At 29.5% G+C, this 19,385-nt stretch overlaps 2 protein-coding genes across 2 annotated transcripts; one reads left to right on the top strand and one right to left on the bottom strand.

The window, feature by feature from the left end:
• Window positions 1-2,231: 2,231 nt before the first annotated feature.
• Window positions 2,232-5,011, bottom strand: LOC124912049 (protein LYK5). Its single transcript, XM_047452604.1, has one exon. The coding sequence runs from the start codon at window positions 4,951-4,953 to the stop codon at window positions 2,953-2,955; it is 2,001 nt and encodes a 666-aa protein (XP_047308560.1). The 5' UTR covers window positions 4,954-5,011; the 3' UTR covers window positions 2,232-2,952.
• Window positions 5,012-13,620: 8,609 nt separating this feature from the next.
• LOC124912378 (ABC transporter G family member 12-like) lies at window positions 13,621-19,237 on the top strand. Its single transcript, XM_047452990.1, has 9 exons — window positions 13,621-14,018; window positions 16,212-16,291; window positions 16,381-16,842; window positions 16,924-17,046; window positions 17,248-17,379; window positions 17,545-17,832; window positions 17,915-18,187; window positions 18,367-18,474; window positions 18,648-19,237. The coding sequence occupies exons 1-9, from the start codon at window positions 13,733-13,735 to the stop codon at window positions 19,011-19,013; spliced, it is 2,118 nt and encodes a 705-aa protein (XP_047308946.1). The 5' UTR covers window positions 13,621-13,732; the 3' UTR covers window positions 19,014-19,237.
• Window positions 19,238-19,385: the final 148 nt, after the last annotated feature.

The raw sequence follows: 19,385 nt of genomic DNA, 5'->3' as shown, positions 1-19,385 counted from the left end.
TGAAGAGGGCCAAAACTTTATAGGCAAACCAGAATAACTCATTAGTGATCTAGCTACTTCAAGAAAATGTCTATGTTTTCGTTCAACAACACTATTTTGTTGTGGTGTATAAGCACATGTTGTTTGATGAATTGTTCCCATTTGTTCAAAAAAAGTTTTGCATTTCAAATTTACAAACTCAGTTCCATTATCACTTCTAACTTTCTTAATGTTTTTGTTGTACTGATTTTTGACTAGAAAAAAGAAATTTTGAATTTTATTGAAAACAAGAGTTTTATCAGTTAGAAGAAAAATCCAAGTGCATCTTGAATAATCATCAACAATAGTTAACATATAAGGTGTTTTTGTGAAAGATTCCTTTTTGTGGGGACCCCAAAGATCTATATGAATTAAATCAAAAACATCTTTTGTCATAGTTGTGCTAGTAGGGAAAGGTAAGCGATGAGATTTTGAAAGTAAACATGTCTCACAATGAGGAACTTTATTTGCAGAATTTGAACAAATGAAATTGAGTACTTTATTTGAAGGATGCCCACATCTTAGGTGCATCTTGTAACAATCATTAACAGAAAAGGAATTAAAAGTACTAGAAACTATTTCTTTTACATCAAATTCATTTGCAGAAGAACAAAAAAATAGATTCCCAATCCTTTTTCCAAGTTCAAACGAGATATTCTGATTAAGGTCCTCCATCACACAATTATTTTCAGAAAGAATACAATTCATTTTCTCATCTCTAATTAGTTTAGCAAGAGATAATAAATTGTATTTAAAATCAGGTGAATATAGTACATCCTTTAAAGTAATTTTGTTATTTAATACCAAATTACCAATTTCATTTATAATCTTATTTGAACCATCTGCTAGATAAAGAATTTTTTCTTTTTCAGTTTGTCTAATTTCAGTTAGAAGGTTCATATTGTTACATATATGACTACTTGCCCTTGAATCGATTAACCATACATGTCTTTTGTTTTCAAGATCATTTAAACTCATGCTTAATTCATAAATAGTTGATATGAAAAACTTTGAGTTCGAAGACTTACCTGCAGCGAAGTCAAGATCAATGCAGCTTCCTTTTCCTTTAGATGTACTTGCTATTTTGTCATTTCCCTCCTTGACAGCCTTCATAAAGTTCTGGATTTCCTTGTATTGAGATTTCGAAATCTGTACTGAATCATTTTCTTCATCAAAATGTGTTGCATTAGCTGTATATGAACCTGCCTTCTTCCTTCTCTTGTTTGTCCACCATTCAAGGTAGCCCACGATCTTGTAGCATCCTTCCTTTAGATGACCATTCATGTTGCAATGTGTACATATCTGCGTTTTATTTCTTTGCCTCACATCTTCAGTTCGATTTCTTCTAGAATTGCTATAGGAATTTTCTTTCACAAACATTGCTGAAGTATATATGTCCTGCTCCATATTAATGTTTCTCTTCTTCTCAACATTAAGAAACATTGTGAATGCCTTGTACATAGTTGGTTTTGATTCCATGGCCAATATAGAATCTATTAAATTCTCATAAGAATCATTTAAACCCATAAGGAACAGGAGCATATTGCTCTTCTCATAATCCATTATAACTTCCTTTTCTAGTTTACAACCTACACAATCTTTTTGACTCCTATCACAAGTACATCTTCGGTGTGGCTGTAAATGTAACTAGACTTGATTTCATCCCATAACTCCTTTGATGTGGTTGCACTTTGGAAATGAATTCTTGCTTTCTTTTTAATTGTATGCATGATCCAAGATCTGACCATGGCATCAATCATTTTCCAAAGTATCGCATCTTGTGGATCTTCAGGTTTAGTGCAAGACCCATCAACGAAGCCCATCTTCATCTTTGCCGTCAATGATAGTTCAACACTTGTGCTCCATTCAAAATAGTTTGCCCTAGTTAGTACTGTAGAAGTTAGGGTTGCACCTGGGATTTCTCCACTATGTATGTAGAGTGGATCTGTACAATGTCTCTTCTTGGTTGTCATTTTTGATGAATCCGGAGAAGAATGATTCAAAGAAGAAGTTTCTACGCGGTTAGGGTTTTCAAGAACGTTTCTCCCAAATTCTGTAAGATTACCTTGATGTGTGTCTTTATCCTCCTCTTCTGTGTCTTCAAGTAGATCGTCTCCTTCAAAATCGAAGTGCTCTGATACCATATGGAGATCTGGTACTTTCATATAAGATCTCTTAGAAATTGAATAGAATCGCCAAAGAACTCAAGAACAAGAAGAAAAACTGACTTTGTATTATTGATGCATATGTGCAAAACAAAAAGGTTACAAGGGTGATATACCCGATAGGCAAAGTTTGATATACAAATATCACTTTAGCCCTTAAACTATCTTGTAATGTTTAAAATCTACATCTAACTTATAATAATAAAATAACTGATTCTAAAACAAATATAACTATCTGCAAAATAGATAAGGATAATTAGTATTATTAAAATATAAAACTTAATACGAATACTTATCTCAATAGACTGAGAAGGCAAAGTACAAAGGAACGTTGATGAGAGAGAAGCAACTCTCCGAGATGATAGAGAAGATGGTTGCAGAAGCTAAGGAAACGTGCCAAGGAGATGCATCCTCTGATGAGTGCAAGGTTGCTTGGGATGAAGTGGAGGAAATTAGCAGTGCAAAAGCAGATCTCAGATTCAAATTGGAGCATAAACAGGATCCTCTAGAGTCCTTCTGCAATGACAATCCTGAAACCGACGAATGCCGTATCTATGAAGATTGATTAGTTCAAATCCAGCGCATTATATGTATGTATGTATATCTCCTCTTCTCTTTCGATTACTTATTGCTTATACATATATAATCTACCGTATCAGTATGCATATTATCTAAGATCTAGCTAGGATTTGCTACATTTCCTTTTGCAAAATATTGTGATGCGGATCATACATAGACAAAAACAGGAAGAGTAGATTAGTAGTCTGTTTTAGTATTCAGAGGAACCGCTTTGATCGAGAGGATCCCAGTCCAAGGAGGATGAAAGGATCTTCGAGAGGATGATTTGAGCATCGGACATGCTTGGCCTAGAATTTGGATTGTGAGCTACACAATTCATAGCCAGCTGAGCTAAGGAATGGACGATCTCCAATGGATATTCTCCCTTCTCCAGGCTGGGATCAATGAATTCTTGAAGCTTCTCCCTCACATTCTCTCCTCCAAGCACCTTAGTTATTCTTACATAGAGTAAACAGCTTTCCTCTTCCTTCTCCTCACCTCCTACAGTCTTAGCAGTTAGATCTAGTGCTTCTCGACCGGATAGAAGCTCCAAGATCACCACGCCAAACGCAAACACGTCGAGTTGAGGAGTAATCAATCCATTCTCGATGTACTCTGGAGCCATGTAGCCATGAGTGCCAACAACGTGCCTTGTTATCTGCATAGCCTGACTCTGATCATTCTCCACTGCGATACTCCTTGACAATCCGAAATTGGTGATCTTCGCCCTCAGGTTGTTATCAAGTAGGATATTGCTGCTCTTTAGATTTTTGTGGATGCAAGTCGGTTTGCTATAGTTATGAAGGTAATTCAATGCGTCTGCAACGTCGTATGCGATCTGAATCCTGTGTTTCCAGTTCATTTTTGTGGAATCTAGAAGTGGTTTATGCAGTAAATCAGTTAGTGAACCGTTTTCTGCGTATTCATACACAAGGTAAGCATTTGCTTCGTGTAAACAGAATCCAGATAAACGGATTATATGTGAATGATTGAGCTTTTGTAGGATGTTGATCTCGGTTGTTGATACTTCACCATTGACTACCTTAACAGCTGCAAGATCCCCGTCGAATCTTCCTAGGAATACTGATCCCTTGATTCGATTCTCTTCCGAGAAGAAATCCGTTGCCTTCTGTAACTCTTCCAACTTGTAAACCGCAAGGGCGGATGAACCTCCTCCAGTTGCTTGCCTAATACCTTCCGCAGATATTGACCATGATTTAGAGTCTGACATTATTGGGCTATAAGCCATTGACCTTTCATCTTCATCTATCTTCATCTTCTTCACTACTGATTGATCTGGCTTGCTCTTCATTCGCTGCCGGCGGCAGCAAATGACTAGTAATACAAAGACGATCAAGATCAAGGCGGCTGCTCCAACTCCAACTCCAACGATAACCCATTTTTTGGAACTCTCACCACCGTCTTCAACCTGGGCAGCAGGAGGGGGCGGTGGAGGAATTGGCGGCGGGGGAGAGGGGAGGAAGGCGGTGACATCTATCTTGGTCGGCATGGATTTGAGTGGAATAAGGAGTGGGGTGAAGGGGAAGATTATAGTGTCATCGGCGATTTCATTAGCGTCTAGGATAGTTTGTTTATCGACTCCCCCAAACGCTGCGGCGATAGAGTTGATGTCGTTCCCGGACGCAATTAGGTAAGAAACAAGGTACTTAATACCGGCAGCGGTTTGATTTGTCGTTGGACAAGCGCATCGGAGAGGAACTGAGATTTGCATTCCGACTAGGAGTGAACGGAAATAGTAAGGGTTTTGAGCCATTAAAGCTTGACAGGTAGTAAGACCTTGGTAGGTTAGATTAGCGATGGAGAAGTAGGTATCTAGAGTGGTCTTGAGAACGTAAGAGGCGTTATGTTGATAATAGGAAGAGGAGAAACATGAACAATTGATGGGAATTAGGAGGAGGGTATTTGAAGGGAGAGATCCGATGTCGGTGACGTTGTTAATTTTGGCGATTTCGATTGGATCTGCGTTTAGAGCGTAGCCGATTGTGGCTGGAGAATTGTAGATCGAGTTTGAGCGAAAGGTTAGGTAGGAAAGGCAGGAAGAAGATGGGCTATTGCAGACGAAACCTAATGTATTGGTGGAGTTAACTTCGCAGGCTAGTTGTTTGTTGTTGACATACACTTGTTGGCCTTTGATCCGCCATTGAAGCAGCAGCTGGATCAGGAGGAAGACGGGGAGAAGATTGTTCTTCATTTTGATGCTGGAAATATTTTCAGCTGAGAATTGAAATGGGGTTAAGTCACTTAAAATAAATATAATCTAGTCAAACTTCTCACCATTTTTTCTGTTTTGCTGAATTTCTCACCACTTTCATTTCTTAATCCAGCGGTGTACAGTTATCTATAAAAAAAAAAAAGACTCAAACAGTTGTTGTTTTTACAAAATAAAGTTGCAACAATTTAGTCAACAGTGTAGGTTCTATATCTTCCTAATAAACTTTCTAGACCAAATCCTGAAGTCTAAGACACACTTAACAAGCCTAGAACTTCTCTAAACAACCTTCATAAGCTGTTAAGTCTCATTAGCCAATTCTACATGTTGAAGTCGAATTGCCAATTGCCCTAGAACTTTGTCGGGACAAATTCAACTTCTACCTTTGTTGACAAGGCATGAGGCCGTTATGAAAATATTCTTTGTAACAATGTTTCCAGTGGATGGAATGGTGGTTAAGGGAAAAGGAAGAAGTTACGTTTTAAAAAAATTATATTTGCCTACGGTTGGCGAGGAAGATGACAGGCTTGGGACCGCATCGAAACAACGCTTACGATCCACACGACAAAGGAGGCCCGAAACGACGCCGTTTAGGGTGTCCTTGTGATCCCGAATGCAAGGCCGAATCGAGTTTGGGGCGCGTTCTCATGCAGATAATGCTTGGATTTTTATTTTTTTTATATATATTTTTAGAAAACGACTAATTTTATTAAAAACCCAAAAAGGAAAAACATTAGTTAGTCTTGATTTTGAAAGAAAACAATGAAAAGAAAAAGAGTACACACAAGAATGAAAATGAACTAACAAAGTAACATATGCCTTAACTCTTTATAAATCTGGGCGCAGCAATTGAACACTATGTTCTTCCAAATTTCTTAATTCTGGTGAATATTTTAGCATTTCTTTTCGACAGTTAAATACACAAGATATGAGCTAACTCCTTCAAGATACGCAGACAGTTTGAATCCGGAATGCTCATTAAATTTCCAATGTGATCTCTCGCCAGCAGCCTGTTTAGTGGGCTGCACTTTGATAATCTTTTGTAATAACCAAGCCATTCCCTCTTTGTAGTGCTTGGATTTTAGAATGGCTAGAAATTGAAGTTATAAAATTTAATCTATTAGACCCATTCTTTTCACCAGAATTTGCTTATTATATTTTATTTAGTAATAATTAACATAGTTATCACGAATATTTAACTTTTTTTTTATAGTTATACCTTTAATCTTTTACATTTATTATTATTATTATTATTTTCTTCTAATTAACCAACACTAATCAATTTTGTAATATTAAAAGTGTCCATTTTACTTTAGAAATAAAATAATAATAATAAAGCAACACTTCTATCAACTATCATTGTTATTTTATTGCATTCTAACGTGAAAGATGGGTTAGCTTTAAATGGTCAACGGTCCACATTCAGTTTAAATTAATTCAAGATTTGTACGGGTCATATATAGTATTGTGTTAATGGTTGGGTTGACTCGGTTATTGGTTTGATTAGTTCATTTGTTCATTAAATATTTGTTTCTAATTAGAAGTTTATATTAGGATGTGACTGGTTATAAAATAAACTTAAATAAGTTGATAACTTGCAGTGCTAACAAACTTAGGAGGTTATAACTATTTTTTTAGCTATTAAATCTTCAAGTTAGGTATTCCTTTAGAATGAAGGTACAATAAAAATGTTTAATTATCTAGTACAAATAAGAATTGGATGATTGAAGTTTGAAAAACAAAATTATTTTGGCAAAATCATTATTATTCTAAAGAAAATGTGAGCAAAATGGATACATTACATTCTATTTATAAAGTGTATAAATAATATTACATAAACTTAGTTTAAATAGTAAGCTAGCTAGCTATAGATAAAAAAAAAATAGAACAAAAACAATGCTAAAATCAAACCTAAGACATCTCTTGTTATGAATTATCGCAATTAAAACTAAATAGAGATAGATGAAAAAAATATAGAGATTTAGATTTGGTCCTATAACATAAGGCCCAATCTTAACCAATTTAAATGATAATATTTTGAAGATAATTATAATGTTGATTTTTTTTTTCATTAATAGAGATCAAAATGAATTAGATAAAATAATATTTGATTCTCACTAAAATCAACTTATACTGAAGCATAGGCTAGAACTGTGTGATCAGTTGTGTATTTTTAGACTAAAAAATGATTATTTTAATATTGACATTGAAATTTTTAGTTTCTTTGGTTAAATTTTATTTCAGTTGAGAAAACCCTCCACTTCAAAAATTTATTGCAAGTATTATTGGATTATATTTACAGAAAATTAAAATATTATTGCATTATCTCAAATTTGTCATATATGGTTAATTTCTTAATAAAGTAAAAGTTGATGGGTAAATAATTATTGTGTATTTCATTCTCAAGTTTGTCGGTTTTAACAAAAACAAAGATCATTTTTATCTTTCACAATTTTGTAATGGCCTTGCCGTCTATATTTGAACTTTTCAATAAATGGAACAATAGTTTAAAGTATAAAGATAAATAAAATTACAAATATTAATGATAATATAATATAATCCATATTTCTAATACAATCAAGGATCGATTAAAATGAAGAAAAAAAGTCAAAAAAAAATCATTTGGTAAAAAAACTGCATCAAATGCGAAGCTGTCAAAATCGAGAGTTTGCGTATAATCGTTAGCTAATGGTAAACTCGTAAAATCTAGAGTTTATGTAAAATCGTAATAGTTTAATTTGAAAAAATAATAGTTATATATTATTATTATTATTATTATTATTTATATATATAATTAAGTATTTTGTATTTAGATTTTAAGAAATTATATATTTTAATATTAAATTAATTAAAAATAATTATAGGTAAATAACACTATAAAAATTATATTTACAAAATAAATTATATTAATTAATTAATTTAAATAAATAATAACTTTAATTTTTAATTTAATTAATATAAATTTGATTTTTTAAAAGTAAAATCGTATAGATTCATAAAATCGAAATTATTTATAAACTCGTAAAATCTTATTATCATAAATTTAAAATAGTAAGAGTTTACCTATTTAAGAGTTTACTTAAAATCAGACTCGTTAATCATACGTAAAATTGTAAGAGTCAACTCAAGATTTTAACGGTCTTATATAATCTATAAATTTGATAAAAAAAAATATTTTTTCGTTCCTATTCCCATTTTCGAGTTCAAAAATCATTACCGAGCACGCCCACAATCTATTTCAATCTTATCTTTTATCTTTTTCGTAATAGTTTTCACACCTTTTTTTTCTTCTTATTTTAGGAAGTTAGCATTAATATATAAGACATTTAATATTTTAAACAATACTCTTGTTAGTTAATTTAATTATGAATTAATACCTTTTTAAAACTTTGATATTATAGAATCAGATGTATGTTGTAAATTTATTGAAATTAAATAAAATATTTTTAAAATAAAATAAAATTCAAACAGTTAGAGAGTCCGGTTATCTTTCTTAAAATTAAAGTTAACATGATTTTTTTTCAAAAGTAGAAATTTTATAATTTTAGTATAAAATTATATCCTTACTAGTGTGAATAATTTGGTGGAAGATAAATTATGAAACTTTCAACAAATTTAACAACTTGTGGAGACATTATCTTAGGTTCCATTTCAACAAATTCCAACGATTTTCGAGTCAAATTGTCCAGCTAAAGATGATTTTTTTTTTCGGTTTGACCAGTAGTTGATCGGAGATGGGGCGTTGAAGATATTCGTGTCTCTCATCTCGATCTCACCCCGAATATTATAATCACCATTAAATATATAATATCAATAATATATTAATTTATTTTTCGTATTTATAAGAATTTTAAGTCAATTTCTTTATAATAATATAAATATATAATATAATACAATATATAATATATATAAAAAATTATTTATAATAATTTTATTAAAAAAAAATATTTTAAAAATATAATACAACCGTGCCCACAGAGATTCGACAAAACCGATACGTGTGAGAATGGTAAAAAAAATACATCCTTGAAATAGACTAAGAGATTGTTTGATGAACTGTTTTTTTGGGTTTTTCTAAGATTTTATCCTAAAACCCAAACATCATTTCATTCATCATTTTAACTATCTAATCAATCATTTTATATATTTAAATACCAAAATTATCTTTTATTTAATTATATAAAATTAATTTATATTTAAAACTAAAGAATATTTTTGACTTTTTAACTTTAAAAATTAATTTTTTTAAATTTCATCAAAAAAGGTTTTTAGGACAAAACCCAGAAAAAACCCTAATAACCAAAGATCAAACAAGCCCTAAGACGTAATGGTAAACATATTCATGTTCTTAATTTGATCCATTCTCATCCATAATCTCTACAACTCCTGATTCGACTTATTGTTATTCATAATTTCTCCTATCAACAAATTCGATTAAAAATCGATTTATACTTGGAATATTTTCACACACTTTAATTTATTTTTAATTTCTCAACATCATTGGTAAATCATTTCATTTTAATTTAATTAATTTATATAATAAATATGGAAAACAAATTGGGACGGTTGTGAATGTGACGGTTGAGCAACTGCAGTTATATATATATTAATTAATTCCAAGTACTCAGTCTTTGAAGTTAGCGTATCGATGGAATTGTATGCTTAATTTAATACTATTATTATTTCAAAAGTCAAATAATAATAAAATTATTTGTTGCCTCAGAAACAGGTAAAATTAATAATAAACATTGGGACTGTCCATTTGCATCTGATCCTCCTCCACACACTTGTTTTTTTTATTTTTTAAATCTGTTTTAATGAATTTATTACACAATTCATTTCGATAGGGTATCAATTTGGGTTGACTTCACAGTTGACGGTTCATATGGATAAGTTAACTGATTGAATGATATTAATTTGAATTTCACATATTTAGTAATTTAACTCAAAATTTCTAGCCTGAATCTGATCTTTTTTATTTGTGATTGATTTGGACTTGACTCGTTTTACCCGATTTACTTAACCTAAATCGGATCTTTTTATTTGTGATTGATTTGGACCTGACTCGTTTTACCCGATTTACTTAATGGGTGAGTGAATATGAAAAAATAACATAAAACTCAAAAAATAATAATTTGTAAATAGGTTATCATGTATATTTTGGATCATTTCAGGTCGACTCGATTTTGACCTATTTATTAATCATGTTAAATATATCGATTTGATTTTGACCAAACAAAAGAATGCATAACTCTAACCTGATTTTTCGTGTTCGGTCCGGGTCGTGTTTCGTGTCGAGTCTAAAATTGTCGGCCATATCCTTATCTCTTCTAAATTCTATATTAATTTTATAAAAACTCATTTAAGGTGTAATTTGTTATTTTCATTTATTGGGTAAAGATAATATTTTGATTCTTTATATATGTGATGTTATACCAGATAGAAGAGCTAAAAATAGGCTGTATAAAATAAAGTACACTTAAAACAAACTCATAAATAAATTTGATTATTCTTCAAATAAAAAATAAACATTATTTAGAAAGAAACAAAATATAATTCCAAACATATGTTTATTCTATTTAATTAATTAAGGGTGTGATTCTGTTTTGTTTCGATTTTGAAGAACTATTGTTATGTAATATAAAAAAAAAACATCATTGAGAATCATATACATTTCTATTTAATTTCTTTTCCCTCATTTGTTTGTGAAAAACAAGAAAAAACTTTAATTGGTATAAATAATAATATAATTTTAACAATTATTTTATTTTATTTTATCATTCTTCTAAAGTCGATGTCGATAAGGCTAGTTTCTGATCTGGTTTGACTTTTGTGTTTTTTAAGAATTTTTTATTTATTTATTGTGTTTTCAGTTTTGCCTTTATTAGAGGTTCATGTTTTTTTCTCTCTTAATGCCGTTTTCTTTCGGGTATCGTGCTAATATTTAAGACACTAGTATGCTTTATTACATGTATTTATTGGGCTTATGATTTTTATATTTTAAAATAATTAAAATTTATTCAAATAAAGAATGAAATTTTCGAATGAATAAAAAAAAGCAAGGATCCAAACATCAACTATATGAAGAAAAATAATGTCTTAAAATTACACTATTTTAAATAATATAACTATACTAATCATACAAAAGTTATCACAATTAAACAATAAATATATTATTTTAACATGTTTAAAAACAAAAATTAGAAACTTGAGAGTATATATATATATTTTTTGGTACAATTCCAAAATATAAAATTAATATTATAAATTATTATAACAATAAACTTGCATTATAAATTTAAAATATTTCAATAATATAACGATAACAAATTAAAATCATAAATATTATCCCATTAATATCAAATAATTATTGATAGACATTTTTTTACAATATTTAAAAATATAAAATAATAGAATCAACACTTGTGTATCTTTCCTAACTAAACTTTCAAGCACACAAGTTTTATAAATAAAAATTTAAAAACTTGCTAATTAACTTAACTTATATGCATGTGTTATCAAACTATTGTCTAGAACTATGTAAAAATTTTAAACAAAAGATAAAAAAAAGTCAAACAATCTTGGTATAATTTTTTTTATTGCGTCAATCAAATACACAAAATTTTATAAATAGAAAATGAAAAGTTTGATATTTAACTTTATCTTATGACTTATATGTCAATATTGATTAATATATCTATTTTATTTATCAGTTTATACCTACCAAATTTATTGATAAATAAAACAACTATAGCTTCACTATAATTATATGTATGCTAGATCTACTTATCATATATAAAAATATGTTTTTTTTATGTGGCACCAAATAATTAAATTCTAACGTTTAAACTTTATCATTTTTCAAATTTTGCAATATGATTCAAAAACACTAGTCTAATCATGAGATTATTTATAATTGTTTAATTAAATATATATTTGTTAAGAAATTTTTTGATTATGAGTTAATTCTTAGATTGACCAACAATTTATTTATACTAACATAAATATCCACCCCAATAACCTTTAGTTAATCACATATATATATATATATATATAATAAATTCATTGAGAAGATATATATTAATTAATATTGTTTCATTTATTCATCACTAGAGGTTCTTTGACTCATTCCCCATAGACATAATTAGTTGCACCAACCAATTGGGCATATTTGTATTTATTATATATTTCATATGTAAGAATATTATTAGTAGTACTAAAAATAATATAAATGAAATATATAGTTAGCTTAATTTGTGAGAAATTAATGGGTTGGTTACTTTACACCATATATAGTTAGGTGAAATTATATTGTCGGTGGTAAATTATGACATAATATTTGATAGGACATTAAATGACATATATAGTACTTCAACTCATAAGCAAACATAGCAAGTTTATAATATAGACAAAGTTATTCGAAGGGATAAATGTACTGTATTTTTTATCGAAAAATTTATTTGAATAATTCATTCGGTTATTTAAATAATTTATTGTTTTCTCTCTTAATTAATTAAATCTATCAATTTATCAATAAAAATATTAAAATTTATTTTATTTTTCATTAAACATTAATACATTTAAAAAAATCACCAATAAATCTAACTTTTCATAACTCTATATTAGTTAAGATTATTTAAATAACCTCAATCCAAATAAGATCTTAGTTTGAGATCTAGATGTTTTAGACATAATAAGGTTTCAATAAAATGAATTTTAGGGTTTCCTTTTATGTATTCAAGAGGGAATATTCTTTGATGAATTGAAATAACATATGCAAGTACACTAAAATCAATAGTGTTAAATTTTGATTTTTGTTTTGTTTTTTTTCTCTTTATTATGTAAGATATCGTGAAAATTATAGTGACCAGTAATGAAAACATAAAACTTAGTTATGTCATGTGTTAATACAATTTAAACTAAAAATTTATCATTAAGACAAGATACAAAAATAATTAAACTAAAAAATATCAAGAAAAAACATCATTAAAATGATAGTAACTATCCTTTGCCCCCGTGGACTATTCAAGTCACCATAAAAGAAAATGTTAATAGTTGATGACAATGTTTTCATAAGAGTCAATATCAACATTTATATATAGTAATTAATTTGGTGTTTGAAACTTTCATATTTCTCTACTTCTTTTTTTCAATATAATTAAATTGTGCTAATTAATTAATTCATTAATTGCACAAATGAGTAGTTGATATCCTCACAAAAATTGCTCAAAATTAATTTTAAAATTTTATAATCAAATTTTCTTTTTTGGAATTAAAGGAAAACTAGCATGACACCCTATAGTTACGATCCGCGTTTAAACTTAAAACGCTTCTAGATTGAATCAAACTCGTGTCTTTTTAGTATTTTAAACCGACTCTTATCATTGGGCTACATTGGTAAAGTTTATAATCAGATTTTAAATTCACACAAGAAATACATATCATTCTCTATCACTTTTTTGTCAATATTTTTTTTTATGAAAATCGAAATTCTTAATATTTATTATATTATGATTAAATTCTTAAAATTTTATTTAACAAAAAAAAAAAAAAACTTTTAATATATGTTGGGCGGTTGAGTACTAGTGAGTAGGGTTTGGTGGGAGTATTTAATAAGTGCATGAGGTGGAGAAAAGAAATTAAACCTGCATGATGAAATGAAGAGATCCTTCATATCTCTCTATCTCTAGATCTTTCTCTTTATCTTTATCTTCTCAACTTAATAGTTATAATTATTAATATTTATAATAATTACAAATTAATGATGGAGATTGAAAACCCAATAGTTATTAGTAGAAACAAGGCCGGAGATTTAGAGAGCGGTGGCGGCGGTTGTGGTGGCGGTGAGGCGGCGCCGGCATTCTTGGTGTGGGAAGATCTAACGGTTCAGTTGTTTCCAAACTATGGCGGCGGCCGCCGTGGACATGTTGATCATCATAAGACAGTACTTCTTCATGGCCTACATGGTTATGCTGAGCCCTCGAGGATTATGGCTATTATGGGTCCTTCGGGTTCTGGCAAATCTACCCTTCTCGATTCATTAGCAGGTAAGTAAGTATTCATGTTTAATTCCATTTTATACATAGCTAATGCAATTACGGTGTTAAGATTTGAAATCTACTAGGCTGTTATCCAAACAAAATCTAAGTTAGGTCAATTTATTATATATAAAAAAACATTTTGGACCACCAATTACAACCCACATAAAAACCTAGGTAACCCATAAGGTAGATCCGCTCTTAACTACATGCAATATCATCTTAAATCTAAATCCTCCGAAAACTACACTCTTAGTCTAACAAAGGAAACTCATATCACAATACAATAACCAAATAAATAAGAGGTAGATATCTCTAGTAAAGAAGTTATGGATTCGGTTTGAGTCTGTCAGACAACAAATTTCGCTCGCTTTCTTAATTGTAGTCGTACTTTAAAAGTGAAACGAAATCCACCGTTTTAATAAAAATAATAAACATAAAGATTCTAAAATAGACTTTTGATTTAGTGTCTTGTAATTTAGAAATCAGGTGAGAAAGTTAAGTTAAAGGGGATAGGAAGGAAGTTTATTGATTTGGATGTGGACATGAGTAGAACATCTTAAGTCATGCTACCTTCTCATTTATTTAAAAAAAAAAAAACAAAAAAACTAGTGTTTATCATTTATATTATTATTGAAGTTACTAATAAGTGATACTAGAGATTTATTATATATATTTTTTTATATAAATATTCATGGTGCCCTAAGTAAATATTTTTTTTAAAATTTTCAAATGGTATATTTTATGATATTTTCAATAAATATAATAGTATTTTATCATCACTAATAAAACTAATTTAGTTGAAAAACTATTAAATTAACTCATATTGTATGGCAATATTCAAACTTTATTAGTGTATTTATTTATTTCCTTTTTATTTTGTGAATGTAGGAAAACTTGCTATCTAATTTGCCTTAACCTAGATTTACCATATAATATTTATTATCTTTCTCAAGTTTAATAAAATATTTAATTTGAACCTTAAAGTTTGTTTTGAAGTTAGTTTACAACTTAAAATAATACATATAATAATTAGATCAATGTCCTTTAAACAATAGAAGATAAAATTAGGTGAATATTAAATGTGATTCTATCTTAGTTGTATGATGTGGGTTCACTAGATTTTCATACTGTACTATTTATACTTATTTTTATTGTACCATCAATTTTGTCTTTCTTATATAATAATAATAATAAAAAAACAACAACAACAAAAAGTTATTAACATAATATTTATAAATATACTTCCACATACTTCCATTTTGAGTCCAAATGATGTGTATCAATATTTAGGCTTATATTAATTCATTTTTAAAGAGTATATATTAATATTAATATTTTAATTAAACAAGTAATGAAAATTATTTATATTTAGTTATTGTTTTTTTATATTATATTTTGTAGATAATATATGTCAATTGTTAGTATCAATGTTTTTCTGAATACTTAAAAAATAAAAACATTACTTTACCTTGATATTAAAGTTAATTATATAATAATTTATTTTGTTAATAATATTTATGGAGTTATTTGTACAAATCATTATTAATTACATTAAAATTTGAATTTAATCTATTTCACCATTTAATCAGTATTTTGTTAAATATTTTAAAATTATTAAAGCACTCGGTGACCAAAATTAATGAATTAATTTGGATAAAATATTTGATTTTTTATTTGAAAAATGAAAAGTGGACACGTGTCAGGGTACTATTTAATTGCCATAATGAAACCAAAAATGGGCCCACAATTGACAGTGAAATATGTCTGCTTATTAACTTTGAGCATGGTCCAAGGCCCAACCAGATCTGACTTTGTGTCTTAATGGGCCATCTCCACCCATAATAAAAAAAATTAAATTAATCTTTCATGTCACATTGTCATTTTCAATTCTATATTCAATAAATAAATACATAATAATAATTCTATATAGAACATAGGTAGGGTTTACCATCCTATCCCACACGCCAAACCCGACCCAACATAACTCACAAATTATCGATATAAAATAATCGAATTTAACCGACCAAACCGACTCGTAACCGAGTTAAAAGTAAGGATTACAAAACAAATAAAAAAAACCCTACTCGGACCCCCTTATGTAACTACACTTTGTCTATAGAATAGTATATATTAAATTCAATAATATATTAGTAACATTAATTTAATCTGACATAACAATTAATATTTTTTATTGTACAGGCAGATTGTCCAACAATGTTTTTATGACTGGAAACATTCATTTGAATGGGAAGAAAACAAGACTTGATTATGGGGTTGTGGTAAGTAGTTCATTTATTTACATAATTTATTAATTAATTAATTAAATATACAAAAGTTTAACATTTTAATTATAATCATATATAAACAGGCTTATGTAACACAAGAGGATGTATTGTTAGGAACATTAACTGTTAAGGAAACAATAACATATTCAGCTAGTTTAAGACTTCCATCAACCTTAACTAAACAAGAAATGAAAGATATCGTTGATGGGACGATCGAAGAAATGGGGCTCCAAGAATGTACTGAACATGTTATCGGAAATTGGCATTTAAGGGGGATTAGTGGCGGAGAAAAGAAGAGGCTTAGTATCGCCTTAGAAACATTAACTCGACCACGAATCTTGTTTCTTGACGAGCCCACAACCGGGCTTGATAGTGCGTCGGCGTTCTTTGTCGTGCAAGTGCTTAAGAACATTGCCTTGGATGGTAGAACCGTAATATGTTCAATTCATCAACCTTGTAGCGAAGTTTTTGCGCTTTTCGATGATTTATATCTTTTGTCTAGCGGCCAAACTGTTTACTTTGGTGAAGCGGAGAAGGCAATAAAGGTGCATGAGATAACAATAATATGTTACACCTCTTTAAAGCTTATAAGTAATATGAATAATAATTTTGTGTTTTTTATTCAGTTTTTTGGTGAAGCTGGCTTCCCTTGTCCGAGTCGAAGGAATGCGTCGGACCATTTTTTACGATGTATCAATTCAGATTTCGATAAAGTAATGACCACTTTGAAAGGAAGTGAAATATATAAGGTAATGCACGCTTTAAACGTATGAGTTTGAACAAAATATATAATTTTTTTTAAATATTTGTTCGAATATAATTTAGTTAGACATATATTTTTATATTAACGTTATTTTGTTCAAACTCGTACATATACTTCAATAGAGCTCCAAAATTTATACTCTCTTTTCTTAACAATTGGTATATGAAATTTGTTGATTAAATTGTAGGAAACAAAAGGAGAATCAGATCCATTTGTAGAAATGGAAGTGATGGAAATCAAAAAAGAGTTAATTGAGAAATATATACACTCAGTTTATGCAATGAGAGCCAGAGCCAGGGTCAAACAAATCTCCTCTATGGTACAATTTCTCCAAATCAAACTTAATTTATTTTTCACATTTTTTGAAAATTTTTACATGATCTCACTTAGAAACTAACAATCAAACAATTCGATTACCATGAAATTTGAACAATTTATCGAGTTTTTTAAAAACGAATATTTTGAACAACGATTGAAATTGCAGAAAGGGCAAAACATAGAAGCGAATAATAATGGAAGGAAAGTTGAATGGTGGAAACAACTTTGGACATTGACAAAAAGATCATTTGTGAATATGTCAAGAGATTTGGGATATTATTGGCTAAGGTTGGCTACATACATACTTGTTTCTATATGTGTTGGTAGCCTTTACTTCCATGTTGGCTATTCCTACTCTTCCATAATGGCGAGAGGCGTATGCGGAGGTTTTATGTCTGGTTTCATGATTTTTATGTCCATCGGTGGCTTCCCAAATTTTATCGAGGAAATGAAGGTAAAAAACACTTAAATTTGTCTTAATTTTGGAATTTAGAAAATATTTTGAATTCGCGATAACATATTTGTTATACATACAGGTGTTTTACAAGGAAAGGTTGAATGGTTACTATGGGGTTGGGGTGTTCATTTTGTCGAATTTCTTATCGTCGTTGCCATTCTTGATAGCGATTGCAATGGTAACCGGAACGACAACTTATTATATGGTGGACTTTAGGCCCGGGTTTTCGTATTATGCTTTCTATTGTATTCTTCTTTTTGGATGCATTTCTTCCATTGAAGGCTGCATGATGGTTGTAGCCTCACTTGTCCCTAATTTCATGATGGGAGTTCTAACTGGAGCTGGAATCATAGTAAGTAAAAAACCACCTTTTATTTTTTAGAAAATATGAGTTATTTTAGATTTTAACACATGAAAATTCCAATAAAAAACCACCCTAAAACCTAGAATATGTATTAAAAAGTTTGAATATGCTCAATAATAATGATTTTTACTTTTTTTAACCTTTTTTTTTCATGATTGTGAATGCAGGGAATTATGATGCTTTCATCAGGCTTTTACCGATCAGTAATTGATCTTCCAAAGATTTTTTGGAGATACCCAATCTCATATGTCAATTTTCAGTCATGGGCAATGGAGGTAGGTAATTAATTAATTAGTAATTGTTCAAACATAAGGACTATAACCAAATATAATAAATTGTTACAAACAAAAAATGGTTCGCACCATGATTCTGACTTGTACTTTTGTACCATGTTATCTGAATTCGAATGAAATCGATCGATTTAAACCATGTGCATGAATGAATGCAGGGGGCATACAAGAATGTGATGCTTGGAATAGAGTTTGATCCCCTAGTGCCCGGAAATCCAAGATTGAAAGGAGAGGATGTACTAAAAAAAGTTTACAAAATGGATTTAGGGCACTCTAAATGGTGGGACTTGGCTGCGGTTATGATAAGCATGGTGTGTTACCGGATCTTGTTCTTCTTGATCCTTAAGATCGGGGAGAGAGCTTCGCCAATTTTTCGATCTCTCCATGCTCGAAGAGCTACTAGAAAGAAGATCAATAAACATCAAATAGTAAAAAAAACACCATCTTTTGGTTCAAAAAGGCACTATAATAATACTCCACATTCACTATCTTCTCAAGAAGGCCTTAACTCTCCTCTTCAATGAAATATTATGAAAAGAAGAAACATATGATAGTTTCTTTAAGGAACCCATGTGAAAATGTTTCCTCAATTAAGGTTTGGTGATTTTTGAACAATAAATTATTAGTATGTAACTATATTGTGCTTATTGATGCACATGAGTGTATTTTTGAGTTTACTTAGCTTCAAGTGAATCTGTAAACTATGGCTAAATTGTCATTTTATTTTCATTTGGAATAAAATTGTATGTGTCGCGTTGTTGCCCAACTTTCGGTATTCAAATTTGAATTAACAAAAATAAGATTTCGAATTATGAGTACAATTCAATCAAACTTCATATACAATATTATTTTTACTTTTAGTTTTAACAATTAAGTTGAGTTTAATATGAATTGGG

This window comes from Impatiens glandulifera, chromosome 8 (assembly GCF_907164915.1).
Source record: "Impatiens glandulifera chromosome 8, dImpGla2.1, whole genome shotgun sequence".
Classification (NCBI taxonomy): Eukaryota; Viridiplantae; Streptophyta; class Magnoliopsida; order Ericales; family Balsaminaceae; genus Impatiens; species Impatiens glandulifera.
This window is presented reverse-complemented; position numbering and strand designations above follow the sequence as displayed.